The 26,922-nt window shown below is 42.1% G+C and overlaps 1 protein-coding gene across 1 annotated transcript in view; it reads left to right on the forward strand.

Annotated features, from left to right (window-relative positions):
- The window catches only part of TAF1B (TATA box-binding protein-associated factor RNA polymerase I subunit B), a 371,762-nt gene that overhangs the window by 175,086 nt on the left and 169,754 nt on the right, over positions 1 to 26,922 (forward strand). Inside the window, exon 5 of the mRNA XM_067110128.1 lies at positions 16,714 to 16,928. Coding sequence (XP_066966229.1) covers positions 16,714 to 16,928 — 215 coding nt within the window. The remainder of the gene's footprint in view (positions 1 to 16,713; positions 16,929 to 26,922) is intronic.

Here is a 26,922-nt window from a genome sequence, read left to right on the forward strand (position 1 = left end):
CAGAGCAAAACTTAGTCAGCATACTTTTCAATGTCTGGTGAAACCTTTCCAAGGCTCCTTAAGTCTCTGGGTGATACGCAGTGGACAACTGTTGTTTCACTCCTAACAAGTTCATCACATCCTGAAACAGTTTGGAAGTAAAATTGGTTCCTCTATCACTTTGTACAATTTCAGGTATCCCAAACTTTGAGAAAAACTCCACTAATTTTTCAGCAACTATCTTAGCAGATATGTTTCTAACAGGGATTGCCTCAGGATATCTTGTCACAGGACACATCAGTGTTAACAGATACTCATGACCCATTTTCGTCTTTGGCAGTGGTCCAACCATATCTATAATCACCTTGCTAAAGGGTTCTCCTCTAACTTCTATAGGTTGTAGGGGGGCTTTCTGAATGGTTTCATTTGGCTTTCCAGCTATCTGGCAGGTATGACACTCCCGACAGAACTTGCTAACATCTTTGTGAAGGCCAGGCCAGAAAAAATATTTCATGGTCTTCTCCACAGTTTTCCTGATTCCCATATGTCCAGACTCATGAGCTACTGCTACTACTTGCTTCCTCAGTGGACGTGGGATCAAAATTTGATGATATTCGCCCCATTCAGCATCTCCTGGTATATCTGCAGGTCTATGCTTCCTCATCAGCAAACCTTCCGTCAGGTAATAACAGGTAGGAGTTTTTGCATCTCTTCTTGGTCAACAACTCTGAAAAACAACTCGGCTAAGGATACATACTTCTTCTGCAGGTCCATTAGCTTCTCTCTGGTCACCTGACCAACTTCAAGGGTTGAGCTCTCAATATCTGCTAACTCAGTTACTGTAGTTTCACTGCTATCTTCAGGAACATCTTGACTTCTTCTTCTTGGGAAACCTCTTCTTGGTCAGCATTAGGGGAAACATCATTTCCCTGGAACAACTCTTCCAAGCTCAAAGATCCTTCTTGAGTGGGTAAATCCTCAGTCTCTTCACTTACAGGCATAGTCCTCTTCATACTCCTAGTAGTCACACAGCTAGGAAATAGGTGGGGGTTATGCTTCTCCAAATCTACCGTAGGACTAATTCTCAATGGTTTATCTGTCACTATAGGACAAGGAACAAATGGCACACTACTAACTTCATTCCCTAACAGAACATGTACACCTTCAACAGCCAGTGAGTCCTTTACAGCAAAATTAACATCTCCTGTCACTAATTCACATGACAGGTGTAAGCGGCATATAGGAGTTACCTCTTCTCCTCCTATACCCTTCAAAATAACAGAATCTCCTGTAAGATTCTCCTCCAACTGGGGGTGAGCACCACGGACTACCACACTATGGTTGCTCCTGTATCACGTAACACCTTGACTGGTACCTGCACACTTCCTCCTGGAGTTGTCAGCGTACCCTCATAGATATATGGCTTAAAAGCCTCCAAACTGCTCAGCCACTCAATGCTTGAAGTTACATTTCCACTGGTAGCTAAACACTCAGCTTGTTTAGTCTCAGTCTTCACTGGAGTTTGACTCTTCCCCACATTGCTCTTTGTAGTCTGTTTCACCTGGTCACTTCTTACTACTTGACCAACTGGTTTGGACTGCCAATGTGTCTGATGACACTCCCAACTTAAGTGTCCTGCTCTTCCACACTTGTAGCAGACAACACTAGGCTTCTGTAATTTCCTTGCAACATTATTATATGAGGAATTTACATTAGCTTGCTGAGGGATATCACCCTGCATTGACTTGGTATTACCACTTGTAGGATTCCCATTAAATCTGCTCCTGAAATTTGGATGAGACCTAAAACCTGTGCGTGATTCTGGTACTTGACATTATAGTTCCTTCTGCTGCTGATGATGTTAAAGTCCTCGCTAAGTGTAGCGGCTTTGTCAAGTTTATTCACCTCTCTCTCAAATAGGCTCTTATGTGTTCAGGAATTCCCCTAAGATATTATTCAAGAACAACTAATTCTTCAAGATCTTCAAATGTTTTAACTTTAGCAGCCTCCAACCATCGTTTAAAACATCTTCTTACTTTGTAGGCATAATCCAAGAAAGTTATCTGGTCATCCTTTCTCAAAGATCTGAATCTTTCATTATAATATTCAGTGGTCATCTGGTAAACTTGTAGCACATTGTGTTTAAGTACCTTGTACTCTTTACACTGATCAGCTGATAAGGCTAAATAGGCATTTCTTCCTTTACCAATGAGAACACTCTGTAACAAGACTGACCATTTATCCTCTGGCCATCCCATACCTGCAGCCACTTTTTCAAAGTGATCAAAAAACTCATCTGGAGCTTCTTCTGTAAACTTTGGAATTAACTTCTGCACTCTTACTACATCAAATACAGGGTTTGAATCACCTTGAGTAGGGTTAGATGGTGTTACGGGCAATTCAGCTGTAGCTTTCAATCTTTCCATCTCTCTCTTGTGTCTAGCTATTTCTCTTAATTCTTCAGCAGCTTTCTCTTCTTCTCTTTCTTTTTTTTCTCATTTTTCTCTGTCTTCTCTTTCTCTTTCTGCCTGCATTTTCTCTCTTTAAGCCTTCATCTTCAGCTTAATCAAATTTCCTTCTGCTTCTAGACGTCTTAAGCTCTGCTTCTGCATCACTTTTCTCTTTCTTTTGCCCATGTTTATCTATAAGTTCTGCCTCAGCTGCGTTCAACAATTCTTGTGCTTCTCCTAATTCCTCATCTATTTTACCAGAGTCCATCAATGCTTGGATTGCAATGAATTTTATTTGTGCCTTTACCATGTTGGCAAACACCTGACCACCACATGCGACTGCTATCTCACTCCACTGTGCTTTAGTCAGAGTGATTTCAGATAACTCTTGGATGGAGGGGTTTGCTAAAAACTCCTGAACGTCGAATAGAGCCATTTTTTCAATTACTCAATTAACAATTCAATATGACAACAAATCAACACAATAAAATGCAAAAACAATTATATGGTCACTCTCCTCACAAAATAAAACAACTATATGGCACTCTCCTAATAAAATATGTCCCTAACACCACCAGTATAAACCAGAGTGATATTTGTGATCTGTTTTCCCAGGGTCTTGGGCACCATTTATATGTGTGACGAAGTGTCCAGTGTCTGTTCTTCAAATCAAACCTGGTATCTAAGTGCTTGATATTTGATTACCAGACTTACCATTTATTCGACAATTATAGTTACCTCACAACAGCCAGACACCTGAACCCTCATCACACATACAAAACGACTGATTTCTCTAAAGGCAACAGTGATCCCTTATAAAACTTATCAATCATGAAAGAAAGCAGATTACGTTCGTTAAACAGGTGTGAGGTAAAATCTAAGGGCGTCACTCCAGTAACAGTATAAAAGTTCAAGTATTTCTATTTATTTCCCTGGTTCAAGCTCACTTCAATTACTTGAAGGAAAACAGCTCACTTACCACTCTATATCTAATTCAAATCAAAATTACTGGTGGGTCAATAAAATGAAACTCTGGTATAATAATTAAATACAAAGATTTATTTCTAAATTCAAAGATTATACATGACATTAACAGTCTCAGGGAAATTTATTATTACTTGAAAACAAAACAAAATTGGATTAAATCTGAATTCATCGTCAGTCAAAATTAAATCGGAAATTAATTTATTAATTAATCAAAAAATTATTCAAATAAAATTTAAATTGTTAAGTAACAAAATTTTAATTCCCAAATGTAAAACAAAATAAGGCAAGTAAATCAATCATATAAAATGTGGATACAAAAGAGACAGAAATATACTCTGCAAAAAATTAAATATAAAAAAATGTAAAGCAAAAAATTAAGGGAATAGCAAACACACCACGTAATTATATAATTCTTCAGAAGACAAAGCATAAAACATATAACATGAAAAAGTATTAAAAAGGAATAAGGTGTCTACATATAATCACTGTAAATATTATTTTTAGTGCACTAAAAACCAATAATTATGTATGTTACAGTACCTTGGTACCAATTGCTTCGTGTTTTTAATCAGGCGCCATTACACACACACTTAATAAAATACACTGTTCAGATAACTCAGACACATTTACTAAGGAATTAAACAGTTAAAGGATATGAGCAACCATCGTCTACCAAAATATCAATTACGTTACAACAGGACATTTGAAGTCTTGAGAGCGAGAGAGAGGGAGCGAGATGGGGAGCGAAAAAAGCAGCTCCTTTCCGCACGGATAATGGTCTCTCAATGTGATGCCCCTTCGTAAGGGCGTGTTAGATGTGGCAGGGCACGACCATACGAGTGCATGGACAGGTCCCAGACGAGGTTTTTATTTTAAAAACTCTTTAAAACGATAATTAGAGAGGAAGTGGAATTACAGTTAACAATAATATTTATCATTAAATAGTTTCAGAACAAGAGAATCTCTAGTTATTATAATAAGAATGAAAAATCTCGTTTCATAGAAAATTCCTGAATGACGTTAGGCAACTTTCGTAATGGAATTTTCCACCCAACAGTGTTTTGATTGAGTCCCATAACGTACACTAATGGAGTCACGTGAGAAGGTGTTAATCTCAGCAAGTTTTGAATACTGACTAAACAAATTGCGTCCCTATTCAACGCATACGTTGTCCTCTCAAACTACACAGCGTTTAATCACTGCAACCTTACGCTAACTCTTTTACGGCATATGTGCATCTGAATACAAAATCATACAGTTATACAACAACTCACACATAAACACGGGGAGATTGCTGCATTATGAAAACCACATGAAAACCACAGCATAAGAATATATATATATATATATATATATATATATATATATATATATATATATATATATATATATATATATATATATATATATATATATATATATATATATATATATAAATATAGTAGTTGTCAGACAAATCACTCCTGAAATATGAAAAAAAACTTTATGACTATATATATATAACCCAGGTCTATATATATATATATATATCCACTGGGCCATATATATCTAAAATATATTGGAACCTGATGACCTGATCTTCATCATATAAGGGTTCTACCAGTACAATGAAAGCTAACTGATACAATTAACACATGTGTATTTTTTCCTTAATAGTTACACAGGGCCCAATTGACAACATTTCATACTAATTATATTCTGAGGTTATAATCATCGGAATACTCAACAACAATCACCCTGTCTTTGAACGAAATAAATTGACCCACGTCGATCTGACTCCCTACTGCCTCTTTGCTTTTCAAACTGAACTGGTTTGGGTCATAGACCTCAGCTGATTGGTCTCTCATAATCTAAATGGGCCAATAAGGGACTTGATGTAACTGGCACTCATTTGAATCACCTGGGCAAACCGCTAACTGCGATGCATGGGCATTCCATGAATCAGCGGTTTCTAACTTCCCGACTCTCTGGTCACACACAATACACAACATTTCATCTAGTTATCCCTTCTAGTGAATAAGATCAAATCACCAACCCACAATTCACGTCCGGCAGAACTCAAATAACTATTTTTTTCTTTATTCATTTATATACATTTTTTTCTACATTTGGAAACCATTATTTGAGTACCTTATCCACTGGCCAAATAATTAATAATTCAAAAGAATTGGAAAAAGAAAACTGCAACCCAAGGAATTACCAGGGCAAATTAACTGGTTACAATTGGCAATTTAAAGTCTGTTCTGGATTCCACGACACATTGCAAACATGTTCATTAATGAAAAAAAATGCTGGAATCAATGAAATAACAAAATCAATATCTCTCCACTTTAAACATCAATTTCTGATTAAACCGGAACACAAAACCTGTAATTCAAAAAATAATAAAACAAACATATCCCATAAATCATCAAGATTAAAGAAGATGAACACAATAAATGAAACAGAAAGTAGATTGGTCTCAATTTATGCATGAAAAGTCATTATCACAAACTCAAAACAAAAGATTAAAAGGAACATGGCATGTTGGTGCAAAGATACGTTTAAGAATAATGTTCATACTTCAGAACATGACACCAATATTTGCGCCCTAAGTCTGTATGCCACACCTTCATGTTAATTCCCTAGACATATTGTATATCATCTGTCACTCTCCTCTCCCCTGGTAACCAGGCTAGTCCGAAATGGGGTACCAGTTTATTCAGATGCCACATCAGGACATCTTCTTTGAATGCATGTAAATAGTGGTTTATGGACACCGGTCCTAATATGCTTTATCACCGCAGTATCATTTTTATTTCTTTCAGTATTACAGGACCTAAATAGGCAGCCTCAAGTTTGTGTTTTCTCGGTTGCAGTCTTTTCAAATAGATTCTGTTCCCTATTTGTATCTTAGATTATATGTATATATAATCGCTGATCATATATATCTGATGCTTTTCATTGGCCCTCAATATAAGTTTCTATTATCTGAAAAACTCTTGGGTTAGGTTACAGAACATCACCGGTATTGTTCGACACTATATAAATAAAGTTCTTGGGTCCATGATCACAGTACAGGCAGTCCCGGTTCTGACGGTGGTTCCGTTCTTATGCGCGCGTCGTAACCGAAAATGGGGTTAGCGGAACGATGGCAATACGCCAGAAAACAAAAAATTTGAAAAAAAGTTATAAAGCCTTACTTTTAATCCTTTGGGTATACTGCATGTTGTTTCTTGATGTTTTACCTACATTTTGATGTGGTGTGTATCCAAAACTGGTGGTTCTGGAATGTACATTAATTCAATTTAGCTACAAAGTACAGTACTGTACAGTAAATCCTGTATGCAGTAAAGTATAAAATACTGTCATATACTGCAAAAAAGTAAAATACAACATGTTATACAGTAACACAGGTGTACAGTACACTGTACTGTACTGTAATTTATACCAAAGAGTTTATAAAAGATAAAAAAAAAGTAATTCCTTACTTTTATTTTGGAAAATTTTTTAACCCTGGAAAAATGGTGTGGCCTCATGATTCAGGGGATTCTGGAATGTAAAAATTTAGTATTAGTGTACAATAATACTGTACAGTAGTCCTGCAGCAAGAAAGACAGTACTTCTTTTTAAAATCTCTTTATTCCATATTTTACAGTAGAATAATAAATATATAAAAATTATAAAAGCATTGTTAGTAACCTTACCTCATTCAGTGATTGTCAAAGCTGTTACAACCATAAACTAGGTTGGGGAGATGGAGACTGTGTTGTTTTGCCTGCAATAATAAATCGGATAAAATTGCTGCAGAGTTTGTACTGTATTTGTTACACTGTTCTGTAAACAGTTCAGGTATTTCACAAACCTATGTTCATATTAAAAATAAAAATATGAATGCCTTACCTAATTTCAGTGATTTTTATGGAGGCGAGGAGAAAAGCTCTAAGTAAATATACTGCTGGGCAGTCTGGAATATTAGAATGAAGACGTTACTTTATATTTATCAAATGTACTGTACATATGACCATTTATAACATTAAAAACAGTGAAGAATTCAATACCTTGAGTGATTTGAAAGATGTAGGCTACATGAGGAAGGTTTTGTACAGTTCCAGTAGAGGTCAGGTTAAAGGTGCATGTCAGTCTGGAATGATAATGTACATGATAAAGATTAGAATAAAGTTACTTCTGTTTTCATAAACAGTACACTAATTTTATAAAATGTATAACAATTTATAAAACAGAAAATGTTCTTACCAAATTCTAGATTTTTTTGTTTACTGGGATGGGCATATGGTAGATGAGAAACAGGGGCTATGGTGTGGCATCTGCAGGTGCTTGGGAGTCTGCAATGAAAAAGATAAAATGATACTGTACACAGCAGTACTGTACTGTACTGTATAAGTATAATAACACAATTTAAAACAATGTAGGCTAATAGAAATTTCTAAAAAGTGAAGAATTCCTTACCTGGTGGACATGAAATGGGTGCAGGTGCTACTGGTGCAGGTGAATTTGGAGTTGAGCAGGGGACACCTGTCATTTGTGGAATGATAAAAGATAAAGACCACACAGGGTATGTATGCAATAAAACTTTGTACTGTATACAGTTTTATAAAGTGATTTGAAAATGAAAAAAATCATAAAATCCTTACCTGATGGGGCTGGAGAGGGGATAAGGTCAGCTGAGTTGGGCATTTTGTAACATGTGGATCTGGAATGATAATGATTATGTAAAGTTACAGCAAATGTAAAGCAATAGTGTACTGTACAGTGGGTGAAGTGCAGTACACTTTTTGTAACATTTATAAAAATTTATAAAACATTAAAAAAAACATTAAGAATTCCTTACCTGGTGAAGTTGGAGAGAGACAGGAGGTCCAGCCCTTGTTTGTTAACCAAATTCTTCAGGGGGTCAGGACTGTCATCACTACCAAAGTCTGGAATGGCACATAATGAAATAAATTAGGTTATGCATAGTAAATATAAAATTTGTACCATATGTACAGTACTGTATTACAAATGATTTCATGCATGAAAATTATAAAAATTAAACACTAGGAATTCCTTACCTGATAGAGCTGGAAAAGCTGCTGGGAGGTTACTGCAGGTACAGGTTCAGGCTCAGGTTCTGATTCAAAGCCAGGTAGGTTTCTGGGAATCTGGATTAGGAGTCACTTCTGCAATGATACAAATGATAAAATTTATTGGGTTATGCTGTGTATCTACAGTATGTAAATATAAATTGCAGTAACATTTTTATAAAATTATTACAAGTTATAACAATTTATATTACAGCAGTTAATAAAAATAAAGTTGAGAAATCCTTACCTAGACTAGGAGTGGCAGGTGGTGCTGAAGACTTCTTCATAAAGAGTCTAGCCTAGACTGCACTTTCTTCTTCAGCTGCTTCTCCTTCAGCGCCTCCCTAGCACGTAGTAAGATCCAGCATTCCTCTACCTCTCAAACCTGGCAATGTTAGGGTCCTCACCCTCAAATGCTGCCAAACATTTCTCCAGGTGAGCAAAACCCTCTGTCAAGCCCTTGATTGTTAATTCCTTGACCTTTGGTTGTGGTGCCTCTTCCCTCCTCCTCGATCATCTGCTTCTCCAGCTCAATTAGGTCCTCCGGTTACAATTCCTCTCCGTGGGATGCCAGGTGACATCCTCAAACAACCAGTTTCAGCCTCTTGTCTTTGCCCAACAATTTTCCCTTGTCACAGCCTCAACATCTTCTGCCTGCTTGCTTTAAAACTATTCAAACTGACACAGTTTCTTCCACGGGTCAGAGTCGAGACCTTTACAAGCTGATTGTTCTCTCACAATCTGCAATGTTGGCCCTTCCAAAAATCTTTCAGAGTCAACTCCTTGTTTGACCTTCAACGGCCCGTAAAGCAGCGCGTACGTCCTCCTCAGGTAGTATGCCTTGAAGTTAGCAATGACTCCCTGGTCCATCGGCTGTATGAGGGATGTAGTATTTGGTGGTAGATACACCACCTTCACATTAGGGTTCATATTACTAAGATTTTCCAGGGGCATTGTCTAAGACAAGCAGGACCTTAAAAGGCAGACCCTTCGAGGCACAATACCTTTCCACTGCGGGCACAAAGTGGAACCAGTCCTCAAAGACCATCAAGGTAACCCAAGCTTTCTTTATTGGACTTCAAATGACATTTTTTGACTCTTGAAAATGCCCTTAAAAGCCCTGGGATTTTCTGCCAAGTACACTAAAAAAATAATTAATAAATCATGCAGCATTGGCCCCAAAAGTTAAGTCAGCCTCTCTTACCAGCTTTATGGCCTGGTGCACCTCTCCTCCTTGGAAATGTGGCAATTTGGCATTCTTTTCTGGAATAACCCTGTCTCATCTACATTAAATACCTGGTCATTAATGAAAACCACCTTCCCTAATTATCTCAGCCAAACCACTAAAACTTTCTGCTATCGTCATCACTTTAAGACACCTCAACTACATTGTCTGAAATTAAACCTTGAACACAAAACCAACCCCTAATGGCAAAAAAATTCTTCACTAGCACTGCCTTCCCCATTTTCTTCACCACTGATTAAAGCTCCTAGTACTCCAATCAAATGAAACTCACTGGAACACGCCGTTGGTTCTGGTCTTCCAGCCAGAAAATAATTATCTCCAAACGTTCTGGCTAACAAAAGATTAAAAAGGTTAATCACCGTTGCCTTCATTGGTGCAAGTCTTGCACATGTTTCAGAATAATGTTGCTTGTCCTTTCACTATGGTAACAACACCAATATTCTGCTAAGGCCCAAGGCACGGCCTATCTCGGTGTTACTTTCACCCTTCTCCAACGCTTAATTATCCCTAGACATACATGGTGATGCTCTTCCTCGGCTTCCCAGGATGCAACATCAGATGATAAATTCTGCCGTTTTGGAAATGGGGGCACAATTCACGAAAAAACTGCAGCTAATTCAAATGCAACAATGAGGCACATCTTCTTTGACGGATGCAAACATGTGAGTGAGAAGGGTTGTTTGGTATTGGACACCGGTCGTGATCGACCCAGGAAGGTCGTTGTCCGGTCAACTACTTTACAGTACCAATGCAGTTACATACAGAGCGCAGCTACGCTCAAAACTAGTTCGCTTACAAAGTTTGTGTTTCCTCGCCGAAAAAAGTCATAACAAATGCAATGTATTTTAATAATTTGTAACTTAGAAACTGATTTTTGATGATTACTGTTAAACCAGAAACGGATTTTTTATAAATGCTTTTCATTGGCCCTCAAAACAGGCTGCGTCGTTATCTGAAAAACTCTTCGGTTAACTTAAACAGAACATCACCCGGCCTGGATTTTTTTGAATAATATATGAAGGTAAAGTTCTTGGGTCCATGATCACAGTATATATGGCAATGAAGGGTCCTGTCCATACACTAAAAAATATGGGCTATCTTTTATGGAGCCGTTATACGCCGTATTAAGTGCAAATTCCGCCATTTGTAACATCTCTGTCGGCTACTAAGTATTTCAAAATATTGGTCACCTCTCTATTGTGGGATTCAACTAACCCATTGGCTGAAGGCCGGTAGGACGCGATCGTGAAATGTTCCACATTTAATAATTTTGTCAGCTCCTTGATCACTTCATTAACAAATTCACACCCATTGTCACTGATTAGAGTGCGAGGACAGCCGAATTTCGTTATGAATGAACACAAAGCTCTGGCAACCGATGTTGCGGTCTTATCCACCATTGCGTGCGTGCGCGTATAACGCGTGAACGCATCCACCATCACACACACATATTTGAACTGGCCGTCTCCAGGAGGGAAGGGTCCCACGACATCCATATGCACTCTGTTAAACTTAATTGGCTCTACTGGCCACATGCGAGCCTTTGGAATAGAGTGTTTGTGGTTTTTCATGCTATTACATATGTGGCACTGGCTGATGAATTTTGTAATGTCTGCTTTCATTCCTACCCAAAAAAAGGATTCTCGTGCCCTCCTTAGGGACCTTTCTATACCTATATGTCCCGCATAAGCACTTACATGTATCATGTGGATGGCTTTCTCTACCAAAGAGGGAGGAAGGACGACGCGAGATTGGATATCGCCTGGTCTCTTCTCATATTTACAAAACAAAATATCCTCTTCAATGAAGAAGATATCTTTGGGCACCTTGAGGAAATCGGGAAACTCGTTACTCGCACCCCTCACAAAAGCTCTAACCTGTCTGATCCATGGCTCGGACTTCTGGCCTCTTATCACCTCTCCAACACTCCAACCACACAAATCAATCACACACTCATTCTCACTCCTAGGGCATTCGCTCGCTGACCCCTAGTAAGGTCAGTCTCCTCGCTTCCACAACTCGTACCCCTCTTTCTCTCGCCAGCTCCGGAGTTACCGAGTTATTCCGTTTTCTACATCTGTTGCCTCTGACGCATTCAATTGTTTCTTCCGTCGTTGTTCCTCTCTTTTGCTGCTCTGGTTGTAACTCCCATTATGGCACTCCTGGAAAGGGCATCCGCTACTTTATTTGTTTTTCCTGCTATATGTTCAATTCCCAAAATATCAAACTCTAACAGCCGTTCTATCCAACGAGCCTGTCGAAGTGGTCAAATCCCCTTTCTTGAATAAATCTCTCAGTGGGCGATGATCTGTGTTAATTTTTACTTTATGCCCCAGCAAAAAGTAGCGGTGCCTTTCAGCATCCATAGAATAGCCAATGCCTCTCTATCGAAGGTATTGTAATTCTTCTCTGGGCCTTTTAATGCTCGTGATGCAAAACAAATCGGTTTTTATTCCCTGCATCGTCAACTTGAGAAATCACTCCCCGATAGCTATACTGCTTGCGTCGGTGGTTACTATAAATGGTCGATTGAGCTTTGAACTTTGTTCATTACTAGTGAGTGAAATCTTCAATTCTTCTATTTCTTCCTCCTGTCCCCAATGAAAATTTGACTGCTTTCTCAATGCATCTAGCGGTCTCGCTATTTTACCAAAATCTTTTATGAATTTACGATAGTAGCCTGCGAGCCGAGGAAACTGGCTACTTCCTTTGCATTTCTCGGTCGGGAAATTCTTTAATTGCTGCTACTTTATCGGCACAAGGCTTAAGGCCTTCAGATGTTACGATGTGTCCCAAAAATTCAACTTCTTGCTGAAAGAATTTACATTTGGTTAAATTAATTTTCATACCTTGTCGTTTTAAAGCTTCCAAGACTTCAATAATGTTCTTCTTGTGTTCTTCTACTGTAGCCCCTATTATGATTATGTCATCTAAATAAACAAATACACTATGTCCTAATAGCGAAGCTAATACGGATATCATAACACGTGAAAAATGAGCAGGAGCATTCTTTACCCCAAACGGGAGGTAATTATATTCAAACAATTGATCATTAGCTATAAAGGCTGTCTTTTCCTTGCTACTCTCGTCTATAGGTATTTGATGATACCCTGACTTCAAATCTAAGGTGGTGAAGAATTTACTATCTCTGACCTTAATTAACAACTCTTCGATAGAGGGCAATGGAAATGCATTGTCTTTGGTAATACTATTCAACTTCCTATAATCAACACATAGCCTAAGAGAACCATCCTTCTTTTTAACCATCACGATTGGCGAGGCCCAGGGGGATTCACTATCTCTAATTGTCCCTTGTTCCTTTAATTTATTAATCTCATTCTCCATTTCCCGCTGATAACAAACTGGTACTCTATAAGGCTTTGATCTTATGGGTGGATGACCCCGGTTTCTATAACAAAAGGAAAACTGTTTACTCTGCCTGGGGTTTCGTCGCCAATCGCGATTACATCTTGGTAACCTTCTACGATTTCATTGACAATATTTTGATAAGTAACAGGGGTAGACCCACCAGCTGTCCGGAGGAGTCTACTTAGTCGTCCCTCACTCTGACCCTGACACATGCTACTCAAGGTCGCGAGTGTGTTTGAAGCATCTGCTATTTCACAAGGTTCAAGGTCGCATATCGATTCACTATCTAACTGCACAATACGCTGGTCACTAATATTCATAAATGGCACGTTAACCTCGCCGTGTATCACTTCACTCAGACCCGGAATGATAAAATCTTCCCATTTGTTATGGGGTCTGATCATAACTAAGGTGCCTTCCGGTATGTTCCGTGAGGGTGTCACGGTGAGGGATGAGAGGGTCCGGGGTGGTGCCACGTCTCCCGCCTCTGCAGCGGCGGGTACTCCCCCCTCAGCCCCCTTCGACCTTAGGGAGACCCGTAGGCACCTCCACCTCTCCCCCTCTGTGGCGATTCGTTGTCCCTTTAAACATACCTCGATCCCCTTCCCGGCTGTGCCAGCCACTATTATTTCGTTCTTATCTACAAAATCAATTCCTAAAATAACTGAAATTCCCTCTACCTGTAATGCCAGCACTACGTAAAAGGTATGTGTCACTACTCGCCCATCGATGGTTACCTGTTGCTTTACAGCCCTCTGAGTTACCATTCGATGGCCGCCTGCAGTACTCAAAACTAAACAACCTTCCATAGGCTGCACCGATCCTGTCATTAGGTGTTCTTCTAGCAGAGACACACTTGCTCCAGTGTCGATCAACGCCCTCCCCTGTCGCTCCCCTACCCATATTTGCACGATTGGCACCACAGCTTCCTTCGTGGATTGAGGGTGGGAGGTAGGTTCTTGCCTGGCCTTCTCTCCTGTCACCCCGAACGGCCGGGCATGGGCAGCAAAGGGTGGTGGAGGGCACTCCACTACTTCTCGGGGGGTTGGCTGGTTCCCCTCCTCCCCGACAAGGCGTCCCTTGTTCTACCAGGGGCACGGTCGCTGGTTGGACCCGACGGTCGTGGGTGTAGTCGGGGGCCCTCCCGACTCCTCCTCCACGCTGCCTTCCCCTTCCTCTCCTTGGTGGGGGAATAACGTTGTTCCGCTGGCCGTCGTCGTTTTTTTGAACAAGCGCTCACGAGGTGGTCTGTTGCTTTGCATCGAAAACAACGTCGTGCCTGGGTCAGAGAGGGCACTGGGCCCTCATGTGGCCCTCCCCTCCACACCCCCAGCAATGGCCAACCGTATTATTCCCAGCCGATTTCCCTTGCCTCTTGAGGCCCCTGGGTGCGTGACCCTGGCCTCTGGTTGGCGGATGAGGCTGGCGGAGGATTCGCTGGGTCAGATTGGTTAACCGTTGCAACAACCGATTGGGGGGTGGCCTGAGCTCCCATCCGTGTTTGCTGGCTTCGTTCGTGGTCGAATAGAAGTTGCACTTTCGGCAGCAAGACGTGTAAGGGCCTCTTGTCGTAAAAAAGAAATCCCACAACGGAGGTGGGAAGAATCCGCTTCAGCATGCGTTGACAGAAGGACTCTTTTCCCTCTACAGTCTGGTCTCTATTAGGGGTGAAGGACTCATAGGCTTCACCGACGCGATAGTAGAAGGCTGAAATCGACTCTCCCACCCCAACCTGGGGTCATAAGCTTCCATTAGCTCCATCTTCTCCTCTCGGTGTAGGGCAAACTGCTGAGTGAGGTGCTGTTTAAAAGTACCCCAGTCTGCCAAATAACTGACGTCCCAGCTCCTAATTTGTCTCGCTGCATTACCGATGATCTTCTGTTTCGTTTGTACAATTTTTTTCTCTATCTGTCCAGCCAATGGTGGCGTTTTCAACACACTTTAAAAAGGTCTCGATCGAGAGAAACCTTCACCAGTGCGTGAGTTATCAAACTCAGGTACTGATCCATCTAGCACAGGCAGTTTTTATTTTTTTCGTCTGATCACACTTGCGGGGGACGACGCGACGTTGGCGATATTGTGGACGGTCGACGGGCTGTTTTGTTTGCGTTTCTTTTGTTAATTTGTGCAACTCTTCTAACGCGTGTTGGATAATTGTTGACACTGACGGCTGATTCACACTGTCCTTTTCATTGGCACTGTTATTGTTAGCACTGGTACTGCTAGTACTGGCACTCCCGCCGTCGCGCGCCGCTTTTCTTCGAGTCTGCATTGTTTATTTCACGATTGCAATTACGCTGTAAATTATTATGTACCGCAATACCCCACCTGACACCAAATTATATGACCTGATCTTCGATCATATAAGGGTTCTACCAGTACAATGAAACGCGTAAGATACAATTAACACATGTGTATTTTCCTTAATAGTTACACAGGGCCCTGTTGCTAATATTACGCTACTAATTATATTAAGGTTATAATCATCGGAAGGTACTCTGAAACAACACTCGCCGACCCCTGTCTTTGAAACGCGACTTGACCCATCGACCACTGACTCCCTACTGCCTCTTTGCTTTTCAAACTGAACTGGTTTGGGTCATAGACCTCAGCTGATTGGTCTCTCATAATCGAAATGGGCCAATAAGGGTCTTCGATGTATGGCACTCATTTGAATCACCCACGCCAAACCGCCAACTATCGTATGGGCATTCGATGAATCAGCGGTATCTATCGGTTCGTTACTCTCTGGTCACACACACACACAGTAGATTTTCTATATAGATCAGCTCATATATATATATATATATATATATATATATCTAGTAGATTTTCTATATATATATATCATATATATATATATATATATATATATATATATATGTGTGTGTGTGTGTGTGTGTGTGTGTGTGTGTAAACAGCCCTTCGTCGACTGTAAAAGGTTTCCACATGCAAAATGAGATGGGGTAAAAGTCTTTTCTCTTATCATTATTACCATGACAGTGGTGCGTAATTCTGCTTCAAACTGGAGCTCAATCCGTCCACCTCCCCAAACCTGTTTTACTTCACACTGAGGCTCAATCCGTCCACTAAGGGTTAAGTGAGGTAATTCAAGATGTTAGCCAGCTGTTAAGTCCAAATTTGGGAACAGTATTCAAAACGCGAAAGAATAAAAGAACAAAAACATTTTTTTGCAGTAGTCAGGTTTCCAAAGACATTAAATGAATTTCTCATCATACCAGTTTCTGCACAATTGAAGAATAGGTGGACTTTAATAATGCCAAGAACTTTAAGTGAATTGCAATTTTCCTGAACCTTTGGATAAAAATTACCTTTCAAGAAACCTTTGTATAATCCCATGATCTTATTTTTATGGAGGTTGGATGTTGAGTGTTAAAGCTTTTAAAAGGTGCTGAGGGCACTGCTTCTGTTATTCTCAATATCATTTTGAAAGTCTTAGAAGACACATGGCATGTCCTTTGAATAATTGATTGAAGTTATATCTTATATTGAATTAATGGTGGTCTTTTTGACCTGTTTGAAAAGTGTAGCTTAAATATTATTAAGTTTATATAATTTTAATAGATAGAAGACATACAAAACTGAAATTTTTTTTCAGATGGTGTCGAGAAGGGCATCTCCCATACTTTTCAGCACACAATCTCTTACCCCCAGGTTGTAAATCAGAAGTATCAAAGGGAGCTGTTGTGATAGAGACTGATATCATTAAAGATAATAGTACCAGCATTGCCATGCTTTTGAATATTTTGTACTTCCCAATTCCAGACTACAGATATGTCATTGACAGAGTGGTGAAGCCTCTAAGGTTGCCAGGTATTGTATTTTTATTTTTTGCATGATCTTTTACTGTTTATCATGATCTTTACTTTGTTGAATACATTTTTATAATTTAAAATCCACCTTTGAATACAAACTACAGATTAACTGCAAAGTCAATGGCAACAACATTGGTATTGAAAATGGTGACCAGTTTAATATAGCAATATGATTTGCCTACTCCTTCTTTACAAAATTATGCCTGTCCAACCTTTCTTGGCGGGTTTAACTAATTCCAAAGACTGACTTTAACCTTTTTCTTCATTCTTGTTAGGGTAAGTTTATTCTCAGATTGTCATTCAAATATCTATAGATGCAGAATTTATGTAATGTTTAAACAAATGTTATGGTCGCTAATTGTAACCATTGCGTAAGGTATCTTTTCTTCAGTTTGATTTGGGTGTTTTTTTTTTACACAAAGCAGTAAAAAAAAATATCCAAGCACTCTGAAAAATGAAATTCCCCTCTGTGGGGTAAAGGGGATGGGTGGTAAAAAAAATAAAAGAAATTTAAAAAGAAAAAGCATGAAATTGAGAAATTTTCTGTTTAGCTCCTTAATAGCCTCTTGCTTTCTGAATACAGGCAGTTCCCGGTTATCGGCGCCCTCAGTTGTGGGCGATCTAGTTTTATGGGGCTTGTCTAGCAATGACGATAACTGAGTTTTCAGTGCCAATATGCACTGATCCCCGCTCATCACTACTGAAAATCTCCGGTTATTGGCGCCAATAACCGCAGATCAGTGCTATTATTCCTGATTTTCAGTTATCGGCAATTTTTGCTTATCAGCTCGCCATTGGGGACTGAGCCCTGCCAAAAACCAGGGACTGCCTGTACTGAGTACAGCCAGTCTGTGTGTTCGAAATGTTCTGTGTGCTGACTACTCATCACCAAAATCCAAAATTCAAGTTACTTGCAGTGGTTCATATTAACAATTAAATGAACTACAGTACTTTGGAACCTACTTAAAAACATGCTGTAGACCTAGTGGTGTGTTGGCTCAAGAGTTAGTGGTTGTTGGCTCGAGCCCACTGTTGCTACCAGTTTAAATTGAAACAGCAGTTATTGGGAAAAATTCATAACTCCTATTTTTTTTTCAAATTTTGTATCTCACTTCCAAAGCAGAAACCCAGTAAAAGTTCCATTGGTTCAGCAAAGAAGAGAAAAATGTATAATTGAATTGTCAGTAGAAATTATATAAATTGATAAAAAATTATGATAGCCCATTGGAGATATAAAAGAGGGAATGGCTACAGGTGGTTTGTGATGAGAACAGTATAGAAGTATAAAGAGCAAATAATGAACAGGTACCCTGTAGGGAGGCAGTGCCATCAGGGCACCTCACATGGTGCGCTTTAGGTATTTCTTAGTGCACTTTGCAGTGTCCCCTTGGCCCCTAGCTGCAACCTCTTTCATTCTTTTTACTGTACCTCCATTCATATTCTCTTTATTCCATCCCACTTTCCACCCTCACTAACAATTGTTTTATAGTGCAACTGTGTGGTTTTCCTTGTACACCTTTCAAACCGTCATAGTGTCAGATTCCCTTTCAGCATTGAATGACTTCAAAGGTCCCGGCGCTTCGCCTTTGGCCTAAATTCTTTATTCCAATTCCAATAATGAACAGGTAAAAAGCAGTGGATTGGTCATTGAAATGGAAAGGCTGATGTTACAGAATCATAATGTGCTTAATAACCTTGCTTTAGTGCAAAACTTTTTTGGAATGAGAGTAAGTGTTAATCTTAAGCTATAGGGACACTTTGACGTTCATCATTGTTGATTCTGGAAGGCACAGTGAGTGCTGAAAGCAACAGTACCAAATGAATTTTTCTCTAAAGGAAAAATGTTAATTGAATTCATTCATGCCAGACCCTCTAGAAAATGGTATTTTATAGGTCGTTTTATACACTGATGGGCTTGTATTTTATTGCTTACAACCCTAAATACATAACCAGAATACCAGATTCGATGTGTACAGAGGTATTATTGTATCTTTCTCTTTTTGCATATTTAAGCAATCAGACGAGGATGCTCTCCTCTCTGATACCTATCATCCTGAATCTGTTCTTACAAAATTTGCGTTTTGCTTTAGGGGTGTTAAGAAAATTTTTGATAATCTTGATAGCTGGGACAGAGAAGGTCTTAATGGTTTCTTCTCATTGTTTTTAAAAAGTTTCTAGTGTTGTCTCCCAAGATTAGTAGATTCTATAGATTTTTTAACTGCAGGGTAATATTTATTCTCCCTGTACTCTCCAAAGTTGCCGAAAAAGTTACAAATTTTTAATTAATTTGTATATTTCATAGGTAACAAACCTGGGGTCTCAACATTAGGATAAATCTTCTGGTGCTAGGCAGAAACCATTGTAAAAACAATAAAAAATTGAGTATGCATGGAATCTGTGGCATCTGGCATCTGATATGCAGATGAGGTGGAAGCAGGTCAGAGACCCAGCTGAAAGCTTGTGACGCATTCAGGCTTTCTTCCAACCCAGGATAAGACATAAGAGTGGTGGCTAGAGGTGGGCAGTCTATGTTGAGACCTCAGGTTTGTTAGCTATGAAAAATACAAATTAATAAAAAATTTGTCCTTTGTTCATACGTGGAACAAACCTTCAGTCTTAACATTTGGATAGACTCACACTTGGAGGGAGGTATGAGAATCCTAAACCAACTAGAGGTTCGGCACACCTGATCACTTCCTAGAAATTAGAGTTTTAAGGAAGAGGACCTAAGCCTCTTGAGTTGTTAGATAAGTGGGTATCTAACACCTAGTCCACTGGGTTAAAAAGAGATTTTGACAAAGGAAAAATCTATTTCTGAGGAAGGTCCCGTGTCACCCGGTGAAATTCCATTACAGCACGAATTTCTAGGTATAATATGCTAGATATACCAGAGAAAAAAGAGCTTTCAGGAAAGCTGGGGTTACTACCCCCAGTTCGAGCGTCTTCTCCAGGGAAGACGTCGGTATAACGAAGGGTGAGTGAAAGATCACTACCACGGAGACTTACTCGAAAGATCTCTCCCTATCAAAACCCCCGGAATAGAGCGGTGAGCCGTTACAGCCCCTACACCCAATACCCGCCAGGTCGGCGACACCAGCGCCACCTACCTCATTCCATGCTAGCACTAACCCCAGACTTGGCATGTGCAAGAAAGGGGGGGGAGCAATAGGTGAGTCAGGGAGGGTCACCGGGTGACACGGGACCTTCCTCAGAAATAGATTTTTCCTTTGTCAAAATCCCTTTTCTGAGTCCAGTCCCGTGTCAGCCGGTGAAATAGTGACAGAGAATCATGCCAAGGCTGCAAACTACGAGGAAACAAGGTAATCTGAAGAAAAAACATAAATTACGAAAGCAGTTTAATGAGGGAATCTCTTACATGTGAGAAGAACACTAAACCTAAGGCACATCAAAGACTTAAAATTACGAAAAGTGGGGAAGTCCCGGCACGACGGGAAGGGGCCCCCAAAACCACTTAACACTACTAAAGCATAATATCATACGAAAATTGCATAGGTTCAATGGCACATATAATCTTAATTGGTATACACAATCTTAAAGCTACACACGTAAACTTAAGCTAAACACGTAAGAGATCAAATCAAATGGTAAATAAAATATACAGTGCATATACATATATCTGGGGTACATGGAGCAAAATAAAAACCGCCCAGTACCCCACAAAGAAAAAAATACAATCGTAACATGTCAGATTACAGTTTCCACTCAACAGAGACAAGATACATCAATATGAGGAGCAAGGCAGTGAGGCATGATCAACCAGGAGGATAAGCAGAGAAGTAAATGAGGCAGGCGGGCGGGGGGGAAAGGAGGATAAGGATATGATTGGTTAAGGTGGGGAGATGACACTTCCCACAGCTATGGTAGAAAATTTCAGGGCTTCGAGCGATTTTAAATAGTGGCGTTTAAACACTAGAGGTGATTTCCAACCCGTGTATTTAGACAGTTCTGAGAAATCCATATTATGAAAGTAATTAATGGAAGTAGCAACTGCTCGAATATCATGAACCTTAGGAACTGAATCTGGGTTGGCCTGTTTAATAAAATACAGAATTTGTTGTCTTATACCATTTAGTGAAAGAGTGCCACCTTTCTCCCTGATAAAAAGAGGACCCGACTTACTCTGTGGAGTTCTTAAAAGGTAAGATTTAAGTGTATAAACTGGACATAAAGACTGGTCTTGTGGAAGGGCACCACCTTCCAAGGAGACCACCTGTCTTGTGGGTCTTCGTTTTTGGCTAAAATCTAGGGTCAGGGGAAGGAGGACCTCTCCCGGACGGGAGGAAGTTCACAAAATTATCACCTCTAGTGAGAGCCGACAGCTCTGAGATTCTAACACCTGAAGCCAAGCTAATCAGAAATAAGGTCTTCCTTAACAGATCCTGATAAGAGCATTGAAAGTTGTCTATCTCTGATGCTAACTTAAGGACGTCATTGAGAAACCACGTAACGGAATGTGGGCGTGATACTGGTCTCAGACGAGCGCATGCTCTGGGGATGGATGAAAAATAGGAATCTGTAAGGTCGATTTTAAAGCCGTATAGAAATACTTTCTTCAGGGCTGACTTGGCTGTGGTAATAGTGGCCGGAGCAAGGCCTTTCTCAAACAGTGACCTAAAGAAAGAGACTCCTAAATTAGTCGTCATGATTTTGGCTTCAGATGCTTTTAGGAAGGAGGCTAACTTTTTGACTGCTGAGTCATACTGTCTAAGAGTAGAATCTCTTTTATCTGATTCAAGAAACAGAGTGTTGACAGGGTCAATGTTTGCTCCTTTTTGGGCTGCGAATTTTATAAAGTCCATAAAACTAGGGCATTCTGAATTCTTGAGGAAGCTGACACAGTCTTGGTTTGTACTGTCTGGGTCAGTATGGGCTTGGGAATCCGAAGACTCTGCAATCCCAGTTCCTGAAGAAGAGGGAACCAATTGCTCTTCGGCCAATAGGGGGCTACTAGGGCTGGTTGACCTTTGAATGTCCTGAGTTTGTGTAATACTTTCAGCAGTAAATTTATTGGAGGAAACAGATAAATTTTCTCCCAATTGTTCCAATCTATTGTCATTGCGTCCGTGGCGTACACCTGAGGGTCCAGGTTGGGGCCACATAACAGGGGAGCTTGAAGTTGCTCTCCGTCGCGAACAGATCCACTTGGAGACCCGGAACCCGGCGGCAAATCCATTTGAAAGATTCCGCGTCCAGGGACCACTCCGTCTCCAACGGAGTAGCCCTGGACAGGGAATCCGCCACCACGTTCCGTACCCCCGCTAGGTGGGTGGCTGACAGGTGCCAGCCGTGCTTGTTCGCCAGGGAGAAGATAGCAACCATTACTTGGTTTACTCGACCTGATTTGGAGCCGCCCTGTTGATGCAATGAACTACCACTGCGCTGTCAATACCAGCCTGATATGAATCCGGTTGGGGGCGGATTTTCTTTAAAGTTAGAAAGACCGCCATAGCTTCCAGGGTGTTTATATGGAACTGCTGAAACATTGTGGACCACGTTCCTTGTACTTTTTGTTTTGGAGAATATCCCCCCCAGCCGCTTAGGGAAGCGTCTGTGTGAACAACTAGTGCCGGAGGGGGAAATTGAAGCGGAACTGACTTGGACAGGCCCCTGACTGTGGCCCAAGGCCGCAGTCTTGTTTTTAAGATTCGAGGGATAGAGGAGACCTTGTCTCTGAGCTTGACATTGGCTCGACTCCGCCACACTCTGTTTATGTCTTTTAGTTTCGCTTTTAAGAGCAGGTCTGTCACTGAGGCAAATTGAAGGGACCCAAGGACCCTTTCTTGGGATCGGCGGGATGCCGATTGATTTTTGAGAAATTTCCTGGTGAGAGATGCTATCTCCTTCCTCTTGGGAGGCGGGAGAGATAACGTGTGAGAGGACAGATCCCACTGGAGGCCCAGCCACTGAAACCGGGACTCCGGAGTCAGGCGGGACTTTTCTCTGTTCAGTTGAAAACCTAACGACTCCAGGAAGTTGATGACTATGGACGTAGCCTTCTGACACTCTAGAACTGTTGGTGCCCAAATTATCCAATCGTCTAGGTACGCTGCTAGGGATATCCCTCGGGACTGGAGTTGTTGAACTACCGTGTCCGCCAGCTTGGTGAATACCCTGGGCGCAATGTTTAGACCGAAGGGCATGACCCTGAACGAGTAGGCTTGATTCCCGAGTCTGAAACCGAGGAACTGAGAGAAGTTCTGCGCAATCGGGACGTGATAATAAGCGTCTGAAAGATCGATAGAGGTGGTGACGGCTCCACGCGGAAGTAGAGTCTGTACATGAGCTATTGTAAGCATGCGAAATTTGTGGCATTTTATGTAGAGATTTAGACGCGACAGATCCAGGATCACTCTTTGCTGATCTGAGTCTTTTTTGGGAACTGTGAATAACCTGCCTTGAAATTTTAGGTGCCTTACTTTCTTTATTGCTCATTTGTTGAGCAATTCTGCCACGTAATCCTGTAGGATTGATGAGGGTGGCTGGTAAAACCTGTTTGGAGGAGGAGGGTCCTTGATCCAGCTCCATCCCAGACCTTTGGACACAATACTGTGTGCCCAAGGGCTGAAGGTCCATTGGTCCCTGAACCAATACAGGCGACCACCTACCTGTGTTTTCTCAGTGGGAGGAAGCGGGTTTGTTCCCTCTACCACGTCCAGGTTTTCCTCTTGGGGTGGTGTTTGCCTTTCCTCTGTGAGGGGCCCTGCCTCTTCCCCCCCTTGCGATCCTGTTAAGGCCGTGAAAGTAACCACGGCCCTCATAGGTGGGGTTGTATGCTGGTGAAGCAACATACGAGGGCGCAGCAAGGGAATGAGCTGGTTGGACCAGCACATATTGTTGGGGGTGAGCTTTTGAGGTGGAGGGCTGTGCCACTGCCGAGACCGGGGCGGCTTGAACTACCCCTAATGGTGGGGCCTCTTATGCCTCCTAAAACGTTTGCCTCCTCTCGTCTGGGGGCCGCCAGATTCTGGGGTCTTGCGCTTGAAGGCAGAGATGCCCCAGCGAGAGCGCAGACTCTGGTTGGCCCTTGTAGCCTCAGTCATAACATTCGTAACCTCTTCTTCTGGGAAGAGGTTAGGCCCCCAGATCGAGCTCTTTACGAGCTTGTTAGGCTCGTGACGGATAGTAGCATTGGTAAAGATAAACTTTCTGCATTCCAGTCTGGCCATGATGAACTCAAAAAGGTCAGACTGAAAGCCAGCTAGCAGGGACTTAGCCAAGACTTGGAAAAATGGCTCGTCCGTCCCGCAGGAGAGGCGGCAGTGGCTTCCGTGAGGCAGACGGAGTTCAGGGACCGGGCTAGCTTAGTCCGGGCATCAAACTCCGCCTTTAGCAAAGATTCCGGCAGCTTGGGGAGTTCCTCACTAAACTGTGAGGAAGCACAGAAGGGGTCCAACTTCCCGACCGTGAAAGTGGACGGAGCATCCATCCAGAACTCATCACTTCCCGGGAACACCAGGGAAGTGGGGTCTGTTTCCCTCAGCTGTGGTAACGGATTACCTTCAAAGCACGCTCGGGCCGTAGCCAGGGCGACTTTGTTCAAACAGGGAGTTGGTAAGTTGTCTCCCAGGGCAAACATAGTAAAGTTGCCCTTGAAAGGAGTCAACTTTGTGTTGTCTGCCTGCCACTCCGTCAGAGTGCGCAGGAGAGACGACTGAGCTTAGTCCCTAGGGATGATGACAGTCTCCTGGGAACCTTATCAGAACGTATCCATGCTTCCTCTGTCAATCTTACGAAGCCTGGATACGGGGCAAAAGATCGGGGGGAAGAATTCTAACTCCTCCAACCGTCTCGTGCCAAGACCTTCAACAGTAAGTTTGCCATCGTGTTGGATGGCCGGAGGGCGAACGCCAAGGGTTACCGACATCGAAAGGCGGGAGGTCCGCTGTGTCGGGAATGACATACTGGGGTTCGGCTGGGGTGGTTTAGACATTCCCGCCAGCATGTTGTCATAACAACCAAACTTTTCGGATATCTTATTGAATTTTTCGTTGATATCCTCTGAGAATCTTTGAAACATCTGGTTCGCGAATGCTTCCGTCAAAGGCAGGTTGGCGAGGAGGGCTTGGTTTTGCTGCCCTCTTACTCGCGCCTTTGCCGGAGGAACCAGACTTGCTCCCGGAGGCTACAGGTGCTGAGACCTTAGCCTTCGATGGGGGAAAAGCGATGCTTTCTTGGAGGACGAGGACTTATAGCCCTTCGCCTTCCATGAAGTCTTCAACTTCAACTTGGGGATAGCTGATGGAGCTCTATCACCCAAGGAGGAAGACTTCCCAAAACCTGAAAAGGAAGAGACAGAAGAAGCTGGGGAATCAAAAAAGGGGCCCGCCCCAACAACCTCACCTACCTCACCTACTTACCACCTGGTCCTGTTCGGTAGCCATAGGTTCCAGGTCTAAGTCCAAGGTGGCGGCGTCCTCTGAAACCTCAGCGTATAGGATATCCACTTGGGGTGGCTGGGTCGCATCCCGGATCTGCTGGATGATGGGGGTGGCAAGATCTTCTGGCACTGCGGCCGCCACCCGTGCGCCGGGGTAGAGCAGGTCCCTCAACTTCGCGTCGAGGACGTAGGGCTTCCCCGACGGAACATTCCTACCAAACCCAGCCACCCAGGCCCGGAGAGATTCCAAGGCTGACTTCTTGGAGGACTCGTCCGCCTGAAAGAAAGCCAGCAATTAGCTAAGGGCGAAAAAACAGTCCGGGAACCACGTAAACAAAATTCAAAATGAGGAGCGTAAAACGGAGGAAGACTGTCACTTACCGACTCATCCTGGATGGTTGCACACAAGGCGAAGCAAACCTCACAACCATCGGGGTGCCACACTACCAGATCGTCGAGCCGGACCGCACAACCAGCGTGGGTCCGGCACACTACGTGACCATAAGGTTGTTGCAGTGACGCGGTACACCCCGGCTCCTCACAGCGAACAGTCTGTAAGTGGAAACAGTACATGAACCTACCACTCTAAGCAATCTAAAGCCGGCAAGGCCGGGAATTTCAACTGCAACCGGAATACTCCGGTGGAGAAGAAATCCCTTAACATAAACTAGGCCAATAAGCTCTAAAATACACAGAGTGGAAGGTAAGACTTCCAGACCCCGGAATACTCCGGGGAATGAAAGGAATGAGACAACAAGAACTCACCGCAGGGGTTGCCAGTAAAAATAACGGCGGAACCCCCGGGCGTAGAACCGGACTCACGTTTATAAATAAGGAGAGTACTCCTTTAGATAACACAGATATTTAAATACATATATCATGAACAATAACATTAAACAAGTGACGGTATAAAGGGCAAATGCTCCGGAGACCGGAGGGATCCGCTCCCCTTATATAAATAAATAAATCCCTCTTCACTTACTTCCCCGCCAGAGAAACAAGGTGGGCAAGATGCTCATATATCATAACATAAGCCGGAGCAAGTATAATAACCCAGCCGAGTAACCCGACGGGGAGAAAGAAGTGCGGGATAGAGTGTTCGAACACGTTCAAGCTACGAGTGAACGAACCACCAACACCAACACAGCGATGCTAGGGACTTATGGGAGGGAGCGAATCCCTCTACCAAATGGAGAAGTCCCTGAACTCGGAGAAAACGCCATCTAGCGTCATCCGCACAGTAGAGCAAGGCTGGAAGGGTGGGGGAGGGGGTGGAGTAGGGGAGAATGGTAGGCTACGAAGAAAGAGAACAGGAGACGTGGGAAACATATAACCCGCTCAACTGCACACATACACCACTCCAAGAAAATGAAACTTAGGAGGGTGGCCTACTACTAAGGAGGGAAGCGACCAAGCCTCGATGCCCGACTCCTGCCTAGGCAAAGCCTAATAGGGACCTAACCTAGTATAGGCTAGGAAAATGGAAGGAGTGGGGAGGAGGAGGAACAAACAAGGAGAGAAATTTTGTGCCGAGAACCAACCGGGATCGAGAAGGGGGCAAGAAGGCGAATAGCCTAGAGGAGACACATCCAAA

The sequence above is a fragment of the Macrobrachium rosenbergii genome, chromosome 10, assembly GCF_040412425.1.
Source record: "Macrobrachium rosenbergii isolate ZJJX-2024 chromosome 10, ASM4041242v1, whole genome shotgun sequence".
NCBI classification, from domain to species: domain Eukaryota; kingdom Metazoa; phylum Arthropoda; class Malacostraca; order Decapoda; family Palaemonidae; genus Macrobrachium; species Macrobrachium rosenbergii.